Below are 26,495 nucleotides of genomic sequence, written 5' to 3'. Positions count from 1 at the left end.
CAGGAGAATTGCTTGAACTCAGGAGGAGGAGGTAGCAGTGAGCCGAGATCGTGCCACTGCACTCCAGTCTGGGAGACACAGCGAGACTCCATCTCAAAAAAAAAAAAAAAGAAAAGAAAAAAAGAAACAAAAACTTCCCAAGGCCCCCTTTTCTTCTCTATCTGCCTAAAATAATTTCTTAATAACTCCTATAACATCCGAATTTCCTTAGTTATAATGTTGCAAAGGCTGTTTCAAAAGCTCTTTGGGGTCTTCAGTAATTTTTAAGAGTCTAAAAGGATTTCAACAACAAAACGTTTGGGAACCACTGTCCTAGAGAAGGTCTCCATGGATACGCATAAGTCTGTCCAATTGGAGTCCTGGTCTATTTCTTTTCTTTTCTTTTCTTTTTTTTTTTTTTTTTTTTTTTTGAGACGGAGTCTTGCTTTGTCACCCAGGCTGGACGGAGTCTTGCTCTGTCACCCAGGCTGGAGTGCAGTGGCACACGGTCTCTGCTCACTGCGAGCTCCGCCTCCCGGGTTCACGCTATTCTCCTGCCTCAGCCTCCCAAGTAGCTGGGACTACAGGCGCCCACCACCACGACCGGCTAATTTTTTGTATCTTTTTTAGTATACACAGGGTTTCACCATGTTAGCCAGGATGGTCTCGATCTCCTGACCTCTTGATCCGCCCGCCTTGGCCTCCCAAAGTGCTGGGATTACAGGCTTGAGCCACCGCGCCCGGCCCGTCCTGGTCTATTTCTACATTAGACACCACACAGCAGTGAACACACAATGAACAGGTCAACACGTGTCATTATAGAAGTGTGCAAAAGAGGTAGTAGCAGGCGTTCTTACGTTGTAAGTGTATTTATATAATGTTTACAACCATGGAAAACAACACTATATTTTGCTTATGGGTACCTGTGGTAAACACAACCCCAAATATTGCGCCCGAGAGGGACCTAGAGGGTCAAAGTGCGCCTCAGCATTTTCTCTCGCCCTGCACAAGTCGCATTCCGCCCCGAGAACTACGCTTCCCGGCAGGCTGCGCGCCGCGCGGTGACGCACTTCCTCCAGTTGTGCTTCTTTCTTCTGGCGCCGCCAGTGGCCCGCGGTGCGCGTTCGAATCCGTTTCAGACACGGTGCTGCTACTTCGTTTGGTCCGTGCGTGCGCGCGCAGATGTGGGCCCCGCGGGAACAGCTTCTGGGCTCGGCTACTGAAGGTGAGTCTGGGCAGCGAGACCGCCTCCCCCACCCCGTGCTCCAGCCGCAGGCGCCGCGCAGGCATCGGCCGTATCCACGAGAGTTGCACTGGGGGTGCGAGCTGTGTGAGGCGCTGACTACCCCTACAGCGGCTCTTACTCCCCTGGAGGGCCAGGTTCCTCCCTAGGTGTCCCGTACAGTCTCCACGGTGCTCACTCCAGGACTCTTCGCCGGGTCTCCTGCACTTGTGCACTCCGGCAGTCATTGGCCATTTATGGTTGTTGAGCATTTGAGATGTGCAGAGTGCAACTGAAGAACAGCATTTTATATTATTATATCATTTATTTTGAGAGGGAGTCTCGTTCTGTCGCCCAGGCTGGAGTGCAGTGGCGCGATCTCTGTTCACTGCAACCTCCGTCTCCTGGGTTCAAGCAATTCTCTGCCTCAGCCTCCCGAGTAGCTGGGATCACAAGCGCCCTCCACCACGCCTGGCTAATTTTTGTATTTTGAGTAGAGACGGGGTTTCACCATGTTGGCCAGGCTGGTTTTGAACTCCTGGCCTCATGATCCGCCCGCCTCGCCCTCCCAAAGTGCTGGGATTACAGGCGTGAGCCACCGCACCCGGCATATATTGTATTTTTATATTTTTTGAGTCGGTCTGTAATGCAGTGGCGGGATCTCGGCCCACTGCAGCCTGTGCTTCCCAGGCTCAAGTGATTCTCGTGCCTCAGCCTCCGGAGTAGCTGGAATTACAGGGGGCGCCTCACCACCCCGGCTGTTGTATTTTTAGTAGAGAGGGGATTTTGCTATGTTTGCCAGGCTGGTCTCGAACTCCTGGCCTCAAGCAATCCATCTGCGTTGGCCTCCCACAGTGTTGGAATTACAGGTGTTAGCCCCCCCACCCGGCCCAAAACACTTTTTTTTTTTTTTTTTTTGAGACGGAGTCTCGCTCTGTCACCCAGGCTGGAGTGCGGTGGCCGGATCTCAGCTCACTGCAAGCTCCGCCTCCCGGGTTCACGCCATTCTCCAGCCTCAGCCTCCCGAGTAGCTGGGACTACAGGCGCCCACCACCTCGCCCGGCTAGTTTTTTGTATTTCTTAGTAGAGACGGGGTTTCACCGTGTTAACCAGGATGGTCTCGATCTCCTGACCTCTTGATCCACCCGTCTCGGCCTCCCAAAGTGCTGGGATTACAGGCTTGAGCCACCGCGCCCGGCCTTTTTTTTTTTTTTTGTAGACAGAGTCTTGCTTTGTAGCCCAGGCTGGGGTGCAGTGGGCGATCTTCGCTCACTGCAACCTTTCTCCCCCAGGTTCCAGCGATTCTTCTGCCTCAACCTCCCAAGTGGCTGGAATTACAGGTACATGCCACCACGCCCAGCTATTTTTTTGTATTTTTAGTAGAAACTGGGTTTCACCATGTTGGCCAGGCTGATCTCGAACTCCTAACCCCAGATAATCCACCCGCCTTGGCCTCCCAAAGTGTTGGGATTACTGGTGTGAGCTACTGCGCCCGGCCCCAAATGACTTCCAACAGGAGCAGTCTAGAACAGGGCTGGGCAAACTTTTTGTGTTTGTTTTTTTTTAATAAACAGTGTCTCCCTATGTTGCCAAGGTTGGTCTCCCAACTCCTGGGCTCAAGGGATCCTCCCGCCTCGGTGTCCCAAAGTGCCAGGATTACAGGCGTGAGCCACTGCACCTGGTCTCGCAAATGTTTTCTTTTAAAGGCCAGGTGGTAAATATTTCAGGCTTTGTAGGCCACACAGCTAGTGGTCTGCTGGTGTGTGAAAGCAAAGACTATAGGTAAACGAATGAGCATTGCCGTGTTCCAATAAAACTTTCTTTATGGACATTGAAATTTGAACTTTGGCTGAGTGCAGTGGCTCATGCCTGTAATCCCAGCACTTTGGGATGCCGAGGCGGATGGATCCCTTGAGCCCGGGAGTTTGAAAATAGGCCATGAGTAATTAAGAAAAAAACAACACTAGGTGGCCATGGGTGACTAAGGGAAACACCCAATGCACCCAGAATTCAAACAGAAAAACAATTCCAGAAACCTCCCCCCCAACGTCTCCATCCCGCACACAAGCCCTAACCAATCAGAGTGAGATGCCTTGCTCAGGCCATGACAAGCCCCAATCATCTCGCGCCCCAAAGCTTTGTTTGAATTTCGTGCCCTAAAAGCTTTGTCTGAATTTGTAGTCTGTGCCTTTATAAGCAGCCTGTAACGAGCACTCGGGGTCCCTTGGCCATCCTTGTGCACGAGGGACCCTGGCGCGCTAGAAATAAAAGTGTCTCTCCGCTATGATCTCGGTATTGAGTGGTCTCTGGCTGCGACCCCTGCCCAAAGTGGAGCTTTAACTTGGGTTCCAACATCTGGGGGCTCGTCCGGGATTGGGGTCGTCCGGGGACCCTCGACCCGTCTGGCGGAGACCCGCTCGGCCCGGGCCACCGACTGTTGACTGGACGGACAGACTCTATCAGGTACTTTCGTTTTGCTCTGTCTTGCCGGGTGATTCTGGGGAGTACTCCGCCTGAATAATTAAGTGGGGAAGGGGGACAGACATGTCCGGCACCTTCCCACTTACGCCCCGGGGGACGCCCTGGCGGTTGTCTGGAGGAAAGCTGATGACTCCGTCAGCCTCCTCAAATCCGAAGGCAGGTCCTCCCTGCCGTCGGAATCCTTTGTAAAACTGTGGCGCCTTTCTTCAGCCGCACGGCTCCTCTGTACCTGTTTGGTCTCTGTTTATGTTGTTGTCATTTTATTCTTGTGTGTGTATGAGCCTCTGGACAGAGCTATGGGACAGACGCTGACGACTCCTCTATCCTTGACCCTGACCCACTTTTCTGACGTTCGAACACGAGCCCACAATCTCTCTGTAGAAGTCCGTAAAGGACGATGGCAAACTTTCTGTACGTCTGAATGGCCCACCCTCCACGGCGGGTGGCCCCGAGACGGAACTTTTGACCTATCAATTATTTTACAGGTTAAGGCAAAGGTGATGGACCCCGGACCACACGGCCGCCCTGACCAGGTGGCCTACATAATCACCTGGGAAGATCTAATCCGAAACCCCCCTTCTTGGGTAAAACCTTTCCTCCCCTCCACCCCCCCTTCCCAGTCAACTCTCCTTGCCTTAGAGGCCCCAAAGAATCGGACTCCGGACCCGTGTAAGCCAGTCCTCCCAGATGAGGCTCAGGAAAACCTTCTCCTCCGTGACCCTCTGCCTCCTCCACCTCACAATCCTCCTCCTTACACTTCGCCCTCACTCCCTGCCTTGTCCCGTTTCCCCCCCTACCCCCTCAGCCCCCACTCTCTCTCCGGTTTCCTCCTCTACCCCTTCTCTGACCCTGTCTCCCTCTCCAGCCCCACCTGAACTAACCCCTAGAACACCGCCACAGACGCCCCGTCTCCGCCTGCGGCGGGCTGGGGACCCAGACGGCCCTTCTACCTGGCAATCCTCCCTTTTTCCCCTCCGCACTGTCAACCGCACGGTCCAGTATTGGCCCTTTTCGGCCTCAGATCTCTACAATTGGAAGACCCACAATCCCTCCTTTTCCCAAGATCCCCAGGCCCTAACCTCGTTGATAGAATCCATTCTCCTCACCCACCAACCCACCTGGGATGATTGTCAGCAACTTTTGCAGGTTCTTCTAACCACTGAAGAGAGACAACGGGTCCTCCTAGAGGCCCGGAAAAATGTGCCAGGACCAGGAGGACTCCCAACCCAACTTCCCAACGAAATAGATGAGGGATTTCCCCTCACCCACCCGGACTGGGACTATGAAACAGCACCAGGTAGGGAGAGTCTCCGAATCTATCGCCAGGCTCTGTTGGCGGGTCTCAAAGGGGCAGGAAAACGCCCCACCAATTTGGCCAAGGTAAGGACTATTACTGAGGAAAAGGACGAAAGCCCGGCTGCCTTCATGGAAAGGCTTCTAGAAGGGTTCCGAATGTACACTCCGTTTGACCCGGAGGCTCTGGAACATAAGGCTACCGTGGCTATGTCGTTCATAGATCAGGCAGCGCCAGATATAAAAGGAAAACTGCAGAGACTAGATGGGATCCAGACCTATGGATTACAAGAGTTGGTTAGGGAAGCAGAGAAAGTATATAATAAAAGGGAAACCCCCGAGGAAAGGGAAGCCAGATTAACAAAAGAACAGGAGGAACGAGAGGATCGTAGAGATCGAAGGAGAGATAAGCACTTAACGAAAATCCTGGCGGCAGTAGTGACAGAGAAAGGGCCAGGGAGAGAGGGGTAGAAGCAGAGGCGGCCGAAAGTAGAAAAGGACCAGTGCGCCTACTGCAAAGAACGGGGACATTGGATTAAAGACTGTCCCAAGCGTCCTAAGGACCGGAAGAAGCCAGTCCCCGTCCTCGCCTTGGGTGAGGACAGCGATTAGGGATGTCAGGGCTCTGGAGCCCCCCCCCGAGCCCCGGCTAACTCTCTCTGTAGGGGGGCACCCCACCACCTTCTTGGTGGATACAGGGGCTCAACATTCTGTTTTAACAAAGGCAAATGGGCCCCTGTCTTTTCGCACCTCCTGGGTCCAGGGGGCAACGGGAGGGAAACTGCACAAATGGACCAACCACCGGACAGTCAATCTTGGAAAAGGTATGGTGACTCATTCCTTCTTGGTGGTGCCTGAATGCCCATATCCCCTCCTGGGGCGGGACCTTTTGACCAAACTCGGAGCTCAAATCCACTTCTCCGAGAGTGGGGCCCAGGTGTTAGATCGGGACGGCCAGCCCATCCAAATCTTGACTGTGTCCTTGCAAGACGAACACCGGCTTTTCGATGCTCTGGTCACCACTGGCCTCCCCGATGTTTGGCTACAGGAATTTCTCCAGGCTTGGGCGGAAACAGGAGGACTCAGGCGGGCCAAATGTCAGGCTCCAATTATAATTGATCTGAAGCCCACGGCGGTACCCGTGTCCATTAAGCAATATCCTATGAGCCGTGAGGCTCGTGTGGGCATTCGGCAGCACATTACCAAATTTTTGGAGCTCGGAGTCTTGCAACCATGTCGCTCACCCTGGAACACTCCACTCCTGCCAGTAAAAAAGCCTGGTACTCAGGATTATAGGCCCGTCCAAGATTTAAGAGAAGTTAACAAAAGAACCATGGACATTCATCCCACGGTCCCCAATCCTTACAACCTGCTCAGTACCTTAAAACCAGACCACAGCTGGTATACAGTATTAGATCTAAAGGATGCATTCTTTTGTCTACCCCTGGCCCCCCAAAGCCAAGAACTTTTTGCCTTCGAGTGGAAAGATCCTGAGAAAGGAATCTCGGGCCAATTGACCTGGACCCGGCTTCCCCAGGGGTTCAAGAACTCTCCCACTCTCCTCGACGAGGTTCTTCACCAAGACCTGACTGACTTCCGAACCCAGCACCCAGGAGTGACCCTGCTCCAGTATGTAGACGACCTCCTCCTGGCTGCCCCCACCAAGGAAGCCTGTGTGCAGGGCACTAGGCACCTACTCTCCAGACACTTGGAGAAAAAGGATATCGGGCATCCGCCAAGAAGGCGCAAATTTGTCAGACCAAGGTAACCTACCTGGGGTATATCCTGAGTAAAGGGAAAAGGTGGCTCACCCCTGGGCGGATAGAGACTGTGGCTCGCATTCCGCTGCCTCGGAATCCCAGAGAGGTACGTGAGTTCCTGGGGACTGCCGGGTTCTGCTGCCTGTGGATACCTGGTTTTGCTGAATTGGCCGCCCCCCTCTATGCACTCACCAAGGAGAACACTCTCTTCACCTGGTTGGCGGAGCATCAACTAGCTTTCGAGGCCCTAAAGAAAGCACTCCTCTCGGCCCCAGCCCTTGGGTTCCCGGATACCTCGAAGCCTTTTACTCTCTTTGTAGATGAAAGAAAAGGGATTGCCAAAGGGGTCCTAACTCAAAAATTAGGGCCCTGGAGAAGACCGGTGGCGTACCTATCTAAGAAACTGGACCCTGTAGCAGCCGGATGGCCTCCGTGTCTCCGCATCATGGCAGCCACCGCTATGCTAGTCAAGGACTCTGCTAAGCTAACCCTTGGGCAGCCGCTAACTGTTATTACCCCTCATGCTCTAGAGGCCATAGTGCAACAGCCCCCGGACCGATGGATTACCAACGCATGCCTGACCCACTACCAGGCCCTCCTACTGGACACGGACCGCGTCCGATTTGGCCCTCCGGTCACCCTAAATCCTGCTACGCTGCTACCGATACCAGACGACCAACCGAGCTCCCACGATTGTCGGCAGGTGTTGGCGGAAACCCACGGGACGCGGGAAGACCTTAAGGACCAGGAACTTCCGGACGCGGACCACACTTGGTACACAGATGGTAGCAGCTATCTCGACTCAGGTACTCGGAGGGTGGGAGCGGCGGTAGTAGATGGAAACACCACCATATGGGCACAAACACCACCCCCTGGCACGTCTGCGCAAAAGGCTGAACTAATAGCACTGACAAAGGCCCTAGAGCTGTCAAAAGGGAAAAAGGCTAATATTTATACAGACAGCCGATATGCTTTTGCAACGGCCCACACCCATGGAAGCATTTATGAGAGACGGGGACTCCTAACATCAGAAGGAAAAGAAATCAAGAACAAGGCCGAAATAATTGCCTTATTAAAAGCCCTCTTCCTTCCTCGGGAAGTGGCCATAATCCACTGTCCCGGACATCAAAAAGGGTATGATCCAGTCGCAGTAGGGAACAGGCAGGCAGACCAAGCGGCCAAGCAAGCCACCATGGCAGAGACACTAGCCTTAGTCTCTGAAACCGACAAAGCCGACCCGATAGCCATTAAATACACCTACACTTCAGAGGACCAGAAAGAAGCGAGAGCCATGGGAGCCGCGGAAAACAAAGACACTAAAAACTGGGAAAAAGGAGGGAAGACGGTCCTCCCACTAAAAGAGGCCATGGCTATGATTCAACAAATGCACGCCTGGACACATTTAAGCAGCCGAAAGCTGAGGATGTTAATTGAGAAAACTAACTTTCTAATCCCTAGAGCCGGCACTCTGATAGAACAGGTGACGTCTGCCTGTAAGGTCTGCCAGCAGGTAAACGCTGGAGTTACTCGAGTGCCGGCAGGGACACGAGCCCGCGGCAGTCGCCCCGGGGCTTATTGGGAAGTAGACTTCACCGAAATAAAACCCCACTATGCGGGGTGTAGGTACTTACTAGTGTTTGTAGATACCTTTTCAGGATGGGTAGAAGCCTACCCCACCCGGCAAGAAACAGCGCACGTAGTGGCCAAGAAAATCCTAGAAGAAATTTTTCCGAGATTTGGACTTCCCAAGGTAATTGGGTCAGACAACGGGCCGGCCTTCGTTTCTCAGGTAAGTCAGGGGCTAGCCAGGATACTGGGGATTAATTGGAAATTGCATTGTACTTATAGGCCCCAGAGCTCAGGACAGGTAGAAAGAATGAATAGAACTATAAAAGAGACCCTCACTAAATTGACCTTAGAGACTGGCCTAAAAGATTGGAGACGCCTCCTATCTCTAGCCCTCTTAAGAGCCCGAAATATGCCTAACCGCTTTGGGCTCACTCCTTATGAAATCCTCTACGGAGGACCTTTTGTCGACCCTGCTTGACTCCTTCTCCCCCTCCAACCCTAAGACTGACCTGCAGGCTCGGCTGAAAGGACTACAGGCAGTACAGGCCCAAATCTGGGCCCCCTTGGCAGAACTGTACCGGCCAGGACATCCACGAACCAGCCACCCCTTCCAGGTGGGAGACTCCGTCTATGTCAGACGGCACCGTTCTCAAGGACTGGAGCCCCGGTGGAAAGGACCCTACGTCATTCTCCTGACCACACCCACGGCCATAAAGGTTGACGGAATCGCTACATGCGTCCACGCATCCCACGCCAAGGCTGCTCCAGAGACGCCCGGACCAACGCCGCCTGGAACATGGAGGCTCCGTCGTTCCGAAGACCCGCTCAAGATAAGACTCTCTCGCACCTAACCCCTTACTTACTACTGGTTCTCCTTCCCTGCGTCGCTTGTAGTAATCCCCATCAGCCATATCGATTAACCTGGAAAGTAGCTAATTTTGAAACTCATGAAGTCCTAAACGAGACTTCACAAATTGCTCCTATAGGCACTTGGTTCCCCGACCTCTATTTCAACCTAGATAAAATAGCAATGGTAGACGACATGGAAGGGGGAGAATGGAGAAAACAGGCAAGAAGGGTGTCCATAAGCCGGAACGGGTTCTATGCCTGTCCCGGATTCCGAACAGGGCAAATGAAAAAAACCTGCGGAGAAATAACCTCCCTATATTGCTATAGTTGGTCTTGTGTAACCACTAATGATGGAGAATGGAAATGGGCCACAAAACCTTGGTACATAACCATGTCTTATGTCCAGCCCTGTACCAGAACTCGGTACTCGGCCAATTGTAATTTAATCCGCATCAGATTTGAAGATGCAGCAAAGTCTGATTCCCGCTGGACATCAGGGTTAATATGGGGCCTATATTTATACCAAAGGCCACTGTTTGGCCTCCCTATCCAAATTAGACTAACAGTTAGCCCAGTCACAACTCCTGTCGCAGTGGGGCCAAACCAGGTTATATCAGAGGTGAAGCCTCCCTAGCCAAGGGCCCCGACTGCCACATTTCCGCCCCTAAGATCCACCTCCCCTGGATATACACCCCTGCTCCTAAAGGTCACCCGCTTGCCCCCTGCCCTGGAATTAGGTAATAGACTCTTTAACCTCATTAAAGGTGCCTATCTCGCCTTGAACCAGACAAGGCCAGAATCCACCTCCTCTTGTTGGCTATGCCTAGCAACAGGCCCCCCTTATTATGAAGGCATTGCCTCTGCCAATAACTTCACCAATTCCACCAATCCCACTGGATGTCCATGGGAACAGCATAAGAAACTCACCCTAGCCGAAGTATCCGGGTCAGGAACCTGTATAGGCCGAGTGCCCACTAGTCACCGACATCTCTGTAATGTAACCCTGACAGTACCTAGCACAAATCACTATTTAGTCCCCTCCGAGGCAGACTGGTGGGCCTGCAACACCGGACTTACCCCCTGTGTATCCACAGCCGTCTTCAACAGCAGCACAGATTACTGCGTGTTAGTGCAGCTTGTCCCCCGGGTATATTATCACACTGGAGACTCCCTTGAACTCCAGTATGAGCAGAAAGCTCTTACTAGAACGAGAAGGGAGCCCGTTTCTCTCACCCTCGCCGTCATGCTAGGATTAGGAGTGGCAGCTGGGGTTGGAACGGGGACAGCAGCATTAGTGCATGGCAATTACCATCTGCAACAACTCAGGGTAGCTATAGATGAAGACCTTAGGGCCATAGAACACTCTATCACGAAGCTTGAAGAGTCCCTAACTTCCCTGTCTGAGGTTGTACTGCAAAACCGGCGAGGACTAGAAATTGTTTTTCTAAAAGAAGGCGGGCTCTGTGCGGCCCTCAAAGAACAGTGTTGCTTTTACGCTGACCATTCAGGAATAGTTAAAGACTCCATGGCAAAACTTAGAGAAAGATTAGACAAACGACAGAAAGAAAGAGAGTCTCAACAAAATTGGTTTGAAAGTTGGTATAACCAGTCCCCTTGGTTTAGCACCTTAGTCTCCACCATCTTGGGTCCCCTAATCCTACTCATGCTCATCCTGACTTTCGGGCCGTGCATACTCAACCGCCTGCTCACCCTAATCAGAGATAGATTAAATATAGTACATGCTATGGTCCTGACCCAACAATACCAGGCACTCAGGACTGAAGAAGAGGCTCAAGATTGAGCCTCTGGGTCACAAAAAGAGGAGGGAATGAAAATAGGCCATGAGTAACTAAGAAAAAAACAACACTAGGTGGCCATGGGTGACTAAGGGAAACACCCAATGCTCCCGGAATTCAAACAGAAAAACAATTCCAGAAACGCCCCCCCCACGTCTCCATCCCGCGCACAAACCCCAACCAATCAGAGTGAGATGCCTTGCTCAGGCCATGACAAGCCCCAATCATCTCGCGCCCCAAAGCTTTGTTTGAATTTCGCGCCCTAAAAGCTTTGTCTGAATTTGTAGTCTGTGCCTTTATAAGCAGCCTGTAACGAGCGCTCGGGGTCCCTTGGCCATCCTTGTGTACGAGGGACCCTGGCGCGCTAGAAATAAAAGTGTCTCTCCGCTATGATCTCGGTATTGAGTGGTCTCTCGCGGTGACCCCTGCCCAAAGTGGAGCTTTAACTTGGGTTCCAACAAGTTCAAGACCAGCCTGGTCAACATGGCAACACCCCATCTCTACTTTAAAAAAAAAACAATTAGCTGGGCGTGGTGCCATACACCTGTAATCCCAGCTACTCTGAGGCTGAGGCGCAAGAATTGCTTGAACCTTGGAGGCAGAGGTTTCAATGAGCCGAGATCACGTCACTGCACTCCAGCTTGGGTAGCAGAATGAGGCTCTGTCTAAAAAAAAAAAAAAAGAACATTGAATTTCATGTATACTTTTCATTATGAAATATTCTTTTTGATTTTTTTTTTTCCAGCCATTTAAAAATATAAAAACTGGCCCAGCGTGGTGGCTCACACCTGTAATCCCAGCACTTTGGGAAGCTGAGGCTAGGATCACTTGAGCCCAGAAGTTTGAGACCAGCCTGGGCAACATAGTGAGACATCATCTTTATGTTAAAATTTTTTTTTTTCTTAAGTAAAGACTATTCTTAGCCCTTGGGTGGTATAACAACAGGTGACAGGCTGGATTTGGCCTGTGTGTAGTTTGCCAAGCCATCGTCCAGCATGTAGCTGTTTGTCCTGTGTGGGAGCCCTTGTGCCTCCTTCTATCCACTCTTTGAGGGTGGTGGGCTTTGTCTCTGCCTACTGTGCCAAGACCAGTTCAATTGGATAGCAAAACTAAAGAAAGTAAAGATGGTGGGCCAGATTGCAGTGACTCACGTTTGTAATCACAGCACTTTGGGAGGCTGAGGCGGGTGGATCATCTGAGGTCAGGGGTTCGAGACCAGCCTGGCCAACATGGTGAAACTCTGTCTCTACTAAAAATACAAAAATTAACCGGGCTTGGTGGTGTGCGCTTGTAATCCCAGCAACTCAGAAGGCTGAGGCAGGAGAATTCAACCCAGGAGGTGGAGGTGGAGGTGGAGGTTGCAGTGAGCTGAGGTCGTGCCACTGTACGCCTGGGCACCAAGAGCAGAAGTCCATCTCAAAAAAAAAAAAAAAAAAGAAAGTAACACTAAGTTGAACTTTAGAAGGAGAATAACTTTTCCATCTTGTGAGTGGCAAAGAAGGTGATTTGTGGTCACAGAGCTAGAAAGGTTCTTTGACTTCCCTAAGTGCTTTGCAGATGTGTCCAACATGGGCGGAGGCACCTGCTCCTGAGGTCCTGGAGTGTGCCTGTCATTCAACACCTGTTCCCTTCTTGGAGGACTTCTTTGCCTCCCTGAATGATTTGCCTGTGAGTGGTCTTATGCTGGGGAGAGGCACCTAAGGAGTAAGGGCAGAGCCGGGACTCGAGGTAGGATCCCTTAGTTCAGCTGTATGAGATTATTCTGTGTCCCTCAGTTTTTTCCCGCCTGCTCAGTGGGATCAGAACCATCTGTCCCTCTGGAAGGGCGAGGCTTAGATGGTCTTTTTTGCTGAAAACTCTAAGGATTTGCCTCCTTGCCTTGTGCTTTGCTCAGATGTAGCCACTGGGAGTGGCCAAATCATGGTACTCAGTTTTTCTACTTCTAAAACTTTAGAACTTGAAATAGTAAGATTGCTTTTTTTTCCCTCCTGACTTTAGTGAGGAAAACAGTAACTTGGAAAATCACCCAAGACAGTTATCACACAAGATTATAATTTTATGTATTTTTTAAATTTTAAAATGCTGCTCCATGTACACAAAGATGTGCAGTTCTGGATAGATACGTAGTGTAGGCACATATTATGGGGCCAGGATGATGGTTTTCTAGGGCATGCAAGAGGAGAAATTGTATATATGTCTTTATTAAATCACTTGACACATTCTCATCAGCTTAGTACAAAAGCCAGAGTTGTTGTTGGGGTCTATTTAGAGTGTTTTTCCAGGGGTGATGATTTCAGCAGGGGTGATGTCATTATCACATTTAGGGCTTTTTTTTCTTGCACACCCAAGGACAAGGCTACCCTTAGCCTAATTCCCCATAGTAACTGCACTATTACTCTCTGGGGAGCTCAAAAATAGATGAGACAAATTATAAGCTGCTTTTTTTTTTTCTTTGAGACGGAGTTTTTCACTCTTGTTGCCCAGGCTAGAGTGCAGTGGCAAGATCTCAGCCCACTGCAACCTCCTCCTCGTGGGTTCAAGTGATCCTCCTGCCTCAGCCTCCTAAGTAGCTGGGATTACAGGCGTGCGCCACCACACCTGGCTAATTTTTGCGTTTTTATTAGAGATGGGGTTTCACCATGTTGGCCAGGCTGGTCTCGAACTACTTACCGCCCGCCTTGGCCTCCCGAAGTGCTGGAATTACAGGCATGAGGCACCGTGCAGAGCCTGGCCAGCTTCTATATATCTTGTAAACACATATGCCTTATCAGTATGTTCCTGTCTTTCACACTGGAATAAAGATTGTTAAGGAGGAAGCTTCGGTCTGCTGCTAAGACCCTCCTCCCCCTGAGAGGCACTCCCTTTCCCAGACTCTGTCCCTTCTACAAAGGCACAGGTCACAGGTTAGAAATACCACATCGCAGTTCCTTTTCTGAACTTTCAGAATCAGTGACATTCAAGGATCAGGAAAGCGTTCTTCTTTCCCCTCAGCAAAGATATGGCAGGGAAGGCTGGGCGCGGTGGCTCATGCCTGTAATCCCAGCATTTGGGAGGCCGAGGTGGGTGGATCACCTGAGGTCAGGAGTTTGAGACCAGCCTGGCCAACATGGTGAAACCCCGTCTCTACAAAAAATACAAAAAGTAGCCGGGTGTGGTGGTGCATGCCTGTAATCCCAGGGAAGTTGAGGTGGGAGGATCCCTTGAGCCCAGGAGGTGGAGGTTGTAGTGAGCAGAGATTGCGCCACTGCATGCCAGCCTGGGCAACAGTGAGACCCTGTCTCAATCAATCAATAAATTCCACAATGATTATTTTTATTATTAGAGGTGGGTCTCATTGTCACCCACTCTGGTCTTGAAGCCCTGGATTCAAGTGATCCTCCCACCTCAGACTCCCAAAGTGTTGAGATTAAAGGTGTGAGCCACTGAAACCGGCCTGACACATTTTTTAAAAATACATTTTTATTAAATCACAGACTTCTCTTTTATAAACTATTTTTGAGATGGAGTTTTGCTGTTGCCCAGGCTGGAGTATGGTGGTGTGATCTCTGCTCACTTCAACCTTCGTCCCCTGGGTTCAAGTGATTCTCCTGCCACAGCTTCCTGAGTAACTGGGATTATAGGTGTGCACTACCATGCCTGGCTAATTTTTGTATTTTTAATGGAGATGGGGTTTCTTTGCCATGTTGGTTAGATTGGTCTCAAACTCCTGACCTCAAGTGGTCTGCCTACCTCGGCCTCCCAGAGTTCTGGGATTATAGGTGCGTGCCACTGTGCTCGGTCCATTTTCATAAATTAAAGAAAAAAAAAATGTCTACCTGGAGTCACATAACACATGGCGGAAATGATGCCTTGTCTCAACAGTTTTGCTAATTTTTAGGGTAGAAAAATGATGAATGCTTAGAGTTTACCTTACTACATTTGATTAAGATTAGTGTTTCTGTAAAGATGTAATAGGGAAGTGGTGCAGAGCATAGAGAAGTTGACTCAAGCATAAGGCAGTAGGTGCAAGGAGCTCGGGGTCTGGGTCCGCTGAGAAGGCTCAGGTGACCACAGCCAAGGCTCAGAGGGCTCTTGGGGATCCTCATGATGGGCCTGGTAGGGCTGGCTTCTTAAGACTGCTTCTTTCTTTCCCCAGCTCTGCCTGCCAAGGATTCTGCCTGGCCTTGGGAAGGGAAGCCTAGATATCTGGTGAGTTGGACCCACCTTTCTCTTTTCTGAAATGCTGGCTCATTTCTCAGAGAATGGGCTCATCTCTCTTTCTTGGGAAGGGAGGAAGTGATTAAGTGGTTTATGCCTTGTGTTCGCCATTGTTCTAGGCATATTATAATGGTTTTTGTGTTTAATCTTTCTGTTTTTTGAACTTATACAAAAACATGACCAAGTTTAATATTAATTCAGAGTATTCTAAAATGTAATGGTAACTTTTTATAAAAACCTTGGGTTATTAAGATCCTAAAATGCACTATTAAAAGTTCCCTATGTCAACATTTGCACAAATAATTATAACACTTTAATAGTGTCTAATAGTCTTATCTTGTACATTGGACCTCTTTTTCACATTTTATTATAGAAAACAAAGATGCAAAAGTGGAAAAAGAGTTAATGAACTCTTCTGTATCCTCATCCCACTTCAGCAATGATCAACTCATGGCCAATTTTATTTCATCTCCATTCTTACTGGATTAAAGAAAATCCAAGGCATCATACCATTTAATCCATAAATATTTCAGTCTTATGTTTAAATCATTAACAGCTATAGGAGATGGGTGGTGATGTCCCCATTTGAGAGATGAGATCATCTGGCTTAGAGGGATTACATGATTTATGCACGGGGACATGCGAATGGCCAAATGGTAGAGTCAGGAATTAAATCCAGATTTCTCTGATCTCAAACCATTAATTTTCTGTGATGCCTTCTTGACTGTTTTTTTTTTGTCCTAGAAAACTACCCAGTGATAAAAGAACACATTTTCCAACTCTAGGAAATGGGGTTATGTTTTTAGATGAAGAGCCCCATAGAGTTCACCCCCTTCTTCTGATGTTGCGTATCCCTGCCCCCAACCCTTATGGTCTTTTCTGTACTAGAAATTTAATTTATTGGTTTCTGGGCAGAGAACTATATGAGATTGTGGGAGCTAGCCAAATAGAGTGTTAAATTCACTGTCCTTATTCTCAAAGATCCAAGATTCTTTGGGAAATGATGCATAGAGACAGGAAATTAATGACACTGGTAATAATTATGATGAAGACAGCTAAAACTGTAAAATAGTACAGGGAAAGACTAGGTGTTAGGCTGTAGCTGTTAAAACAATGCACAACCACAAAGAATGGCCTTAGTTTTGGATTGATAATCAAATTCATGGTATGCAATGTCCTTTAACCCTGCATTAAATTCACGTAGCTTCATGAAGGGATAGAGTATAGGAGACATAGCAGCCACACCATTCTTCTCAGGAGGTTTTGTGCTGGTCTCTGGGGCAGCTTCCAGGCCATAGGGGCCAACCTTGATTGATACAGATGAGGGTGACTTGGGAGCAAATTACTTCATTATCAGGGAAGCAACTGCCTTTATTTTCCTGTATTCCCTCCTCTGCCCCAACCTTTTTTTTTTTTTTTTTTTTTTTTTTTTGAGGCGGAGTTTCGCTCTTGTCGCCCAGGCTGGAGTGCAATGGCGCAATCTCGGCTCACTGCAACCTCTACCTCCTGAGTTCAAGCGATTCTCCTGCCTCAGGATCCAGAGTAGCTGGGATTACAGGCACGCGGCACCACACCCGGCTAATTTCTGTATTTTTAGTAGAAACGGAGTTTCACCGTGTTAGCCAGGCTGGTCTCGAAGTCCTGACTTCAGGTGATCTGCCTGCCTCGGCCTCCCAAAGTGCTAGGATTATAGGCATGAGCCACTGTGCCCGGCCCATCTTATGTTTTCATGCACTTCAGAGTAAGTTGCAGATCTCAATACATTTCACCTCTAAATACTTCAGCATGCATATCATTAAGTAGAATTCAATATTGTTTCTGATTTTTTTCTGAGGTCAAATTTACATACAGCGAAATGCACAGATTTTGAATTTGCCATTTGTTGAGTTCAGCACTTCTACAGCTATTTGTTAGCCATTCACATAGCTTCCTTTTTTATGTGTCTATTCAAAGTTTTGACACATTTAAAACAATTTATGATTGACATATAATGTTTGTACCTTTTAATGGGGAACAATGTGATGTTTTCACACATGTATACATTGTGTAATGATCAAATTGGGGTAATTAGCATATCTATCACCTTAAACATTTATCATTTCTTTGTGATGAGAACATTCAAAAACCTCCTTTTTTTTTTTTTTTTTTTATTTGAGACGGAGTCTTGCTCTGTTGCCCAGGCTGGAGTGCAGTGGCCGGATCTCAGCTCACTGCAAGCTCCGCCTCCCGGGTTCACACCATTCTCCTGCCTCAGCCTCCAGAGTAGCTGGGACTACAGGCGTCCACCACCACGCCCGGCTAGTTTTTTGTATTTTTTCAGTAGAGATGGGGTTTCACCGTGTTAGTTAGGATGGTCTTGATCTCCTGACCTCGTGATCCACCTGTCTTGGCCTCCCAAAGTGCTGGGATTACAGGCTTGAGCCACCGCGCCCGGCCAAAAACCTCTTTTCTAGCTATTTTGAAATATACAGTTCTGGCTGGGCATGGTGGCTCACACCTGTAATGCCAGCGCTTTGGGAGGCGGAGATGGGCGGATCACCTGAGGTCAGTAGTTCGAGACCAGCCTGGCCAACATGGGGAAAATCCGTCTCTACTAAAAATACAAAAATTAGCTGGGTGTGGTAGTGGGCGCCTGTAATCCCAGTTACTCAGAAGGCTGAGGCAGGAGAATTACTTGAGTTTGGGAGGTGGAGGTTGCAGTGAGCTGAGATCGAGCCACTGCACTCCAGTCCAGGCAACAGAGCAAGACTCTATCTCAAAAAAACAAAAAAAATGCAATTTATTATTGTTAACGCTAAGCTTCCTATTTTGCAATAGAATACCAGAACTTATTCCTTCTGTATGATATAGTTCTGCACCTATTGACCAATCTCTCTCCTGCTTTCCTCTCCCTTCCCCTCTCCATCCTCTGGTAACTACTATTTTACTCTTTACTTTTTTTTTTTTTTTTTAAATTAAATAGAGACGAGGTCTCACTATGTTGCCCAGGCTGGTCTCGAACTCCTGGATTCAAGCAGTCCTCCCACCTTGGACTCTCAAAGTGCTGGGATTACAGGTGTGAGCCATTGTACTTGGCCTACTCTCTACTTCTTTGAGAACAACTTGTTTTCTTTTTTTTTTTGAGATAGAATCTCCCTCTGTTGCCCACGCTGGAGTACAATGATGCGATCTTGGCTCACTGCAATCTCTGTCTCCTGGGTTCAAGTGATTTTCCTGCTTCAGCCTCCTGAGAAGCTGGGATTACAGGCATGTGACACCACGCCTGGCTAATTTTTGTATTTTTAGTAGAGACGTGGTTTCATCATGTTGGCCAGGCTGGTCTTGAACTCCTGACCTCAGGTGATCCGCCTGCCTCGGCCTCCTGAAGTGCTGGGATTACAGGCGTGAGCCACGGTTCCTGGCTCGTCTTTTGTCATGTATTTGTTTCATGAATATTTTGTTCTAGCCTAGAGCCTACCTATTCGTTTTCTTAATGTCTTTTGATGAGCAGGAGTTTTAAAATTTTGATGAAGTTTGTTAAAACTATAAAATGGTTTTTTAAATATGAAATTTGGTCAACTTTTCTGTTTTATGTTTTTTGCTGTCTGTATGCTGTCAAAGAAATCTTCGCTTATCTCCAAGTTGTGAAGATTTTTTTCTAGAAACTGTATGATTTTGGCTGGGGGCAGTGGCTCATGCCCACAATCCTAGCTTTGGGAGGCCAAGGTGGGTGGATTGCTTGAGGTCAGGAGTTTGAGACCAGCCTGGCCAACATGGTGAAATTCCATCTCTACTAAAAATACAAAAATTCAGCTGGGCGCCATGGCTGATGCCTGTAATCCTGGCACTTTGGGAGGCCGAGAGGGGCGGATCACCTGAGGTCAGGAGTTCGAGGCCTGCCTGGCCAGCATGGTGAAATCCCGACTCTACTAAAAATTAGCTGGACGTGGTGGCATGCGCCTATGGTTCCAGCTACTTGGGAGGCTGAGATAGGAGAATCACTTGAACCGGGGAGGTGGAGGTTGCAGTGAGCTGAGGTCACGCCACTGCACTCCAGCCTGGGCAACAGAGTAAGACTCCATCTCAAAAAAGAAAAGAAAATTAGCTGGGCATGGTGATACGCGCCTGTAATCCCAGCTACTTGGGAGACTGAGGCAGGAGAATCACTTGAACCTGGGAGGCAGAGGTTGCAGTGAACCAAGATTGCACCAACGTACTCCAGCCTGGGCAACAGAGTGAAACTCCGTCTCAAAAAAAAAGAAACTTTAAAAAAAAAAAATCAACTTTAAGTTGAGGTGATTTTTAGGTTTTTTTGGAATGGTATGAGATAGGGATTGGTGTTCTTTATTTTTAAATTTGGGCATTCCGTTCTTCCAACACTGTTTTTGAAAAGACTTTCCTTCTTTCATTGAATTCCTTTGATACATTTGTTAAAAATCAGTTGTGGGGCCAGGCACAGTGGCTCATACCTGTAATCCTAGCACTCTGGGAGGTCAAGGCAGGTGGATCGCTTGAGCCCAGGAGTTCGAGACCAGCCTGGGCAACATGGCGAAACCTCATCTTTACAAAAAGTACAAAAAATTAGCTGGAGTTGTTTGCCTGTAGTCCCAGCTATGTGGGAGGCTGAGGTGGGAGGATCACTTGAGCCTGGCAGGTTGAGGCTGCAGTGAACCATGTTCACACCGCTACACTCCAGCCTGGGTGATGGAGTGAGACCCTGTCTTAAAAAAAAAGAAAAATCAGTTGTGGGTCTGTTTTCTGGGTGCTCTGTTCTGCTCCTTTGAACTCTTCTCACATTTGTATTGTGCTCCTCACTAATGTAGCTTTATGGTAAGTCTTAAAAATCAGGTAGTGTAAGTCCTTAAATTTTATTATTATTATTATTATTATTATTATTATTATTATTATTATTATTATTTTGAGACAGAGTCTCACCTCTGTCTCCCCGGCTGGAGTGCAGTGGCGTGATCTTGGCTCATTGCAACCTCCACCTCCCAGGTTCAAGTGATTCTCCTGCCTCAGACTCTCTAGTAGCTAGGACTACAGGCGTGTACCGCCATGCGTGGCTAATTTTTTGTATTTTTAGTAGAGACGGGGTTTCACCGTGTTAGCCAGGATGGTCTCAATCTCCTGACCTCCTGATCTGCCCGCCTCTGCCTCCTAAAGTGCTGGGATTACAGGCATGAGCCACCGCACCTGGCTAATTTTATTATTTTTTTGAGGTTGCTTTGCATATTCTAAGTCTTTTGCATTTTTATATAAATATTGAAATCTATCAATTTGAAATTGAAAGTCTTATCAGTTTCTACAATGAGATTTTGATTGAATTGCTTTGAATTTTTATATTAGTTTGGGGGAAAATAACATCTTAACATTATTGAGTGTTCTGGTCCCTCAGCACAGTGTCTCTCCATTTATTTAGACAATTTTTTCCTCATTTATGTAGATCTTTATCTTAATAATCTGGGCTTTTTCTTTTTTCTTTTTCTTTTTTTTTTTGATACAGAAGATCCCTCTGTTTCCCAGGCTGGAGTGCAGTTGTGCAATCTCAGCTCACTACAGCCTCTGCTTCCTCGGTTCAAGTGATTCTCTTGCCTCAGCCTCCTGAGTAGCTGGGATTACAGGCGTGCACCACCACACATGGCTATTTTTTGTATTTTCAATAGATGGGCTTTCGCCATGTTGGCCAGGCTGGTCCCAAACTCCTGACCTCAAGTGATCCTTGGCTTCCCAAAGTGTTTGGACTGCAGGTGTGGCCACCATGCCCGGCTGTCACCGTTAGTATTAATGAATCAATAATAATGGTGGTTATTAGCTAAAGTCCATACTTTATTCGGATTTCTTTAGTTTTAATGACCGTTTTCTGTTCCAAGATCCCATCCAGGTTATCATATTACACTTAGTTGTCATGTCTCCAAGGAAGTACTAGTCAGATATTTTGTAGAATGTCCCTTACTTGGGATTCGTTTGACGTTTTCCTCAAGTGAGAGTATCACTTGAGCCCAGCAGTTCAAGACTAGTCTGGGCAACACAGCAAGAACCCATCTCTAAAAAATTAAAAAAGAAATTCACTGGGATTGGTGGCATGTACCTGTAGTCCTAGCTACTTGGGAGGCTGCCGTGGGAGGATCACTTGAGCTCAGGAGTTTAAGGCTGCATTGAGCTATGATTATGCCACTGTACTCCAGCCTGGGCGACAGAGTGAGACCTTATCTCTTTTTTTTTTTTTTTTTTTTTTTTTTTATTTGAGACGGAGTCTCGCTCTGTTGCCCAGGCTGGAGTGCAGTGGCCGGATCTCAGCTCACTGCAAGCTCCGCCTCCTGGGTTTACACCATTCTCCTGCCTCAGCCTCCCGAGTAGCTGGGACTACAGGCGCCCACCACCTCGCCCGCCTAGATTTTTGTATTTTTTAGTAGAGACAGGGTTTCACCATGTTAGTCAGGATGGTCTTGATCTCCTGACCTCGTGATCCGCCCATCTCGGCCTCCCAAAGTGCTGGGATTACAGGCTTGAGCCACCGCGGCTGGCCGAGACCTTATCTCTTAAAAAACAAAACAAGCCAGGCGCGGTGGCTGATGCCTGTAATCTCAGGAGAATTGCTTGAACCCCAATTGCTTTAATTTTTTGATACTCTGTGTGTATGTGTGTGTGTAAAATTTAAAATTCTAATTGTTCATTCCTGGTATATAGGAAAGGAGTTGACATATAGGAAAGCAGATGATCTTATATCCTGCAGCCTTTCTATGCTTGTTTATTAGTTCCAAGATTTTTATTTATTTATTTACTTATTTTTGTAGATTCTCTGGGATTTCCTATGTAGACAGTCATGTCATCTGTGAACAAAGACAGCTTTACTTCTTTTCAAATATGTGTACATGTTCTTTTTCTTGTCTCATTGCAGTAGCTAGGACTTTCAGTACAATGTTGAACAGGAGTGGTGAGAGAAGGCATCCTTGCCTTGTTTCCAGTTATCTAGGAAAACCATCTAGTCTCTCGCTATAAAGCAGGATGTTTGTTGTAGGTTTTTTGTAGATGTTCTTTGTCAATTGAGGAAGTTCTGCTATATTTCTAGTTTGCTGAGAGCTATTACTTTTTATTTTTGTTTTTTATTTTTTTTCAGACAGTCTCACTCTATCTGCCAGACTGGAGTGCAGAAGCGCCATCTTGGTGCACTGCAACTTCTGCCTCTTGGGTTCAAGCAATTCTCATGCCTCAGCCTCCCAAGTAGCTGGGATTACAGGTGTGCACCACCACGCCCAGCTAATTTTTGTATTTTTAGTGGAGACGGGGTTTCACCATGTTGGCCAGGCTGGTCTCAAGCTCCTGACCTCAAGTGATCTGCTTACCTTAGCCTCCCAAAGTACTGAGCCACCATGCCTAGCTGAGAGTTTTTACTTTTTTGTTGTTGTTGTTGAGACAAAATCTTGCTCTGACTCCAGGTTGGAGTGCAGTGGCATGATCTTGGCTCACTGCAACCTCCGCTTCCCGGGTTCAGGTGATTCTCCTGCCTCAGCCTCCCGAGTAGCTGGTATTACAGGTGCCCACCACCATGCCTGGCTAGTTTATTTATTTTTAGTAGAGACAGGGTTTTGCCATGTTGGCCAGGCTGGTCTCGAACTTGTAACCTAGGTGATCTGCCTGCCTTAGCCCCCCAAAGTGCTGGGATTACAGGCGAGAGTCACCATGGCTGGCCAGAAATGGGGTCTTGCCATGTTGCCCAGACTGATCTCAAACTCCTGAGCTCAAGCAATCCTGCTTTAAACTCCCAAACTGTTGGGATTACAGGCATGAGCCGCCACGCCTGGCAACTGAGAATTTTTATAGTCACTAGATGTTGGGTTTTGTCAAGTGTGTTTTCTGCATCAAATGATATGATCATCTGATTTTGTTTCTTTAGCCTATTAACATGGTGGATTACAATGATTGATTTTCTTTTCTTTTCTTTTCTTTAAGCCCACGAGCCTAGTTTATGACATTCCATTGGGCAAAATCTTCTGTTCCCAGCACTGAGTATGGCCCAAGCCCCACAGCAGCTGCCGAGGGACCCAACTGCCCTGCCTGCCTCTAGCTCCCAGCATTGCTACTGGGGAGGCCAAGGGTACTGAAGTTCGTCCCACTGTCACCTGTCCATACATGTCAGAGGGGCCAGGCCGTCGTGGGGCGGCTGGGGCAGGACTATAGTTGTGACCGAGGGCTTGTGAGTGGGCCTCCTACTCCATAGTGCAGGAGGAACTCTAGAAGCTCTGCTGTCTGTCAGTGACACAGCTTCCAAGGTGTTCTTGAGTAGCAGACATTGTCCCTCAGGAGGGGTGACCCCAAGGCCATGAGCACCCTGTTCCAGGGGAGGCCTTTTATGTAGATGGGCATGAGGGAGTGGGGAGCCCAGCGCATCAGATACTGGTTGAGTTGGGGTTTGCTCTTTGGAACAACTCCTTCAGGAAGCTGAGGCCTATGATTTGGTAACAGACCTGCTTGGTAGGCCATCTTCCCATACTCCTCCATTTTGCAGTGCTCTTCCCGGCATAGGCCTGTGATCTTTTAGGGCAGTGTGCCTCCATGAGGCTGGATGAACTGGCTAAGCAGCAAAACATTGTCATAGTTTTACTTGTGGTTCAGGTTCCAATGGTAAATGGGGCACTGACCAGAGGGGTTTGGAGGATTTGGACTCTCCTTGGGAGTCGCTATGATACGGCCTTCAATTATAGTTGTCTTTCCTTCTTGGATCTCCACCACTGCCCTGAACCGGCGAGCTGGAAGCTGAGACCAGCTGGTCGCTGCTGGGCCTGCTAGGAGCCCATGGGGAAGCTGCCCACAGCCGGACCCCAGAGCCTCGAAGGCAGCCGTCTTGAAAAACCAACCCTGACCTCTACAATGATTGATTTTCAAATGTTGAACCAGCTTTGCAGAACTATAATAAACCCAAGTGTGGTGTGTAATTCTTCTTATACTTTTCTGGATTTGATTTTCTTATATTTTGGGAGGGGGGCATTGTGTCTCTGTGAGATATATTGATCTATAGTTTTAATTTCTAATGTCTTTATCTAGATTTGCTATTAGGGTAATGCTGGATTCATAGGATGGGTTAGGAAATGTTCCGTCTGCTTCTGTGTTCCAGTAGAGATGGGGTTTCACCATGTTGGCCAGGCTGGTCTCAAACTCCTAACCTCAGGAGATCTGCCTGCCTCAGCCTCCCAAAGTGAAGTGCTAGGATTACAGACGTGAGCCACCGAAAAAAGTTTTAATTTCGGTGAAGTCTGTTTTATTGTTTTTTTCTTTTATGGATTGTGGTTTTGGTGTCATGTCTAAGAACTCTTTACCAAGCACTAGGTCCCAATACAGATCTTCTCCTGTATTTTTTCTAACATTTTTATATTTTTATATTTAAATTAGTGATTCATTTTGATTTTTTTTTTTTTTTTTTTTTTGTATACGGTGTGAGGTTTTAGGTTCAGGTTAATTTTTTTGTCTGTGAATGTCCAGTTGGTCCAGCGCCGTTTGTTGCAAAATCTATTCTTCATTGAATTACTTTTAGCAAAAATCCAATTTGGGGTATTTGTGTTGCTCTCTTTTTGGGTTCTTGGTTCTCGGTTCTCTTCTATTGATCTGTGTGTCTATTCTTCCATCAATACCCTGTCTCAAGTATTGCAGTGACCAAATAGTAGTAAGTTTAATATGAAGTAGAGTGATCCCTCTTACTTTGTTCTTCTAGTTTCTTTGCCTTATATATATTATAGGATAAGTTGTCTATAAATCTACAAAAAAAATCTGTTTGGGATTTTGATAGGAATTGTGTTAAATCTATAGATCATTTTGGGGAAGATTGACGTCTTTACTATGTTGAGCCTTCCAACTCATAAACATGCTTTGTCTCCCCATTTAGCTAGATCTTCTTTGATTTTTTTTTTTCCATTGGCATTTTGTAGTTTTCAGTGTACAGATGTTATACTTGTTTTGTTGGGTTTATGTTAGGCACCTCTTTTTGGGGGGAGTGATTGTAAATGGTATTATGTTTTTAATTTCAGTTTCACATGGTTGTTGCTAATCTATAGGAACACGATGGATGTTTATGTGTTCATCTTGTATCTTTCAATCCTCCTGGACTCACTTACTAGTTATATGATCATTTTTATAGATTCCTTTGCATTTCCTGCATAGAAAACCATGTCCTTGGCAAATAGGGGTAATTTTATTTCTTCCTTACCAGTCTCTATGCTTTTTACTTCCTCTTCTTGCTTTGTACTGGACAGAATGTTTGATTACTTTTTGAGAACCAAAAATTATTTACTTATTTTAAAAACCAGTTTTCATTTAAATATAAAACATTCCATTGCTTAATTATAGCAAATAGTAATAGCAAGTGTTTACTGCATGTCAGGCATTGATGTCAGTGCTTTATCTTTATTAAGATAGTAGGTGTCATTATCAAGCCCATTTTATAGATGTGGAAACTAAGACACAGAGAGGTTATGTAAGTTTCCAAAGGTCATGTATTGTATAAGTGGCAAAGTTGGGATTTGGACTTGTGTGGTCGGGCTCCATAGATTGGGCTCCTGCTACATCCAGTGTGCAAAAAGCCTAGCTTCCTTTGTAGCTGAGCCTGTTTTATGCTTCAGTGGAAGAACTAGAGGGGGAAGAGGAGTCAAGAGAGAAATGGAGAGGATGTTGGAACATGAGAGACACAAGGCTTGAACAAGAGAAATTATGAGACCCGGGATATAAAAAGACAAGTGGAAAGATCACTGAGAATATGAGAACCAGGATATGCCTGAAGCAGCAGGTCATGGAAAGCATGTAGGGGACAGCAGCCCACACCACTGCCCGCTCAGGCCTTGGCTGCCTAATCCTGGGTCCTGGCCTGCTGTCTAGACTTTCTGTCCTCCCTCCTACACTATGCCATGCAGCCTGACTGCCTGGGCTGCTGGCTATAGATGTGACATCCCTCCCAAAACTTCTCACACACTCAAGGATTTCACTATCTACACCTAGTTTCCTACTCTTAGCTCAGCGTCATTATTATTCTCTACTGCTTCTGCTCTTCTGTGCTGGGTGTTATTAAATCTCTTTTATAGTCCAGCTCTCAGGGGAGGATGCTAAGAAGCTCTGGCTTGGTAGCCTTGCAGTGTGCTTTCCCCAGCCCCTACTGTCATCTTTGATTTCATAGAAGCTTAGTTAGTTTAGCTTTAGAACCTGGAATATATATTCCCAACTCCTAAAGTGCCAAGGACCACTGGAAGGTGGACAAGAAGACTGATGAATACCTGAGCATAGGAGGAAGCAGCTGAGTCAGAGAAGAGGTACTCAGGATGATCAGAAGCAGCTGGGAATAATGTGCAAATGTTCCCCGAAGTCTGCAGAGTGAAGTTAAAAATC

At 47.5% G+C, this 26,495-nt stretch overlaps 1 protein-coding gene and 1 pseudogene across 3 annotated transcripts in view; one reads left to right on the top strand and one right to left on the bottom strand.

Annotated features, from left to right (window-relative positions):
- The first annotated feature begins 847 nt into the window (after window positions 1–847).
- ZNF589 (zinc finger protein 589) overlaps window positions 848–26,495 on the top strand; it is a 38,445-nt gene continuing 12,797 nt past the window's right edge. Inside the window, exons 1-3 of one of the 3 annotated variants that reach the window (XM_007984096.3) lie at window positions 848–1,204; window positions 2,494–2,541; window positions 15,085–15,137. In XM_007984096.3, the coding sequence (XP_007982287.1) occupies window positions 1,162–1,204; window positions 2,494–2,541; window positions 15,085–15,137 (144 nt within the window). In that variant the 5' untranslated portion in view covers window positions 848–1,161. The remainder of the gene's footprint in view (window positions 1,205–2,493; window positions 2,542–15,084; window positions 15,138–26,495) is intronic. The other 2 variants (XM_007984095.3, XM_007984097.3) reach the window with 2 other exon arrangements.
- LOC103228616 (large ribosomal subunit protein mL66 pseudogene) lies at window positions 16,014–26,272 on the bottom strand (annotated as a pseudogene).

This window comes from Chlorocebus sabaeus, chromosome 22 (genome assembly GCF_047675955.1).
Source record: "Chlorocebus sabaeus isolate Y175 chromosome 22, mChlSab1.0.hap1, whole genome shotgun sequence".
In the NCBI taxonomy this organism is placed as follows: Eukaryota; Metazoa; Chordata; class Mammalia; order Primates; family Cercopithecidae; genus Chlorocebus; species Chlorocebus sabaeus.
Note: the sequence above shows the minus strand (reverse complement) of the source record. Positions and strands in the feature narration are given on the sequence as shown.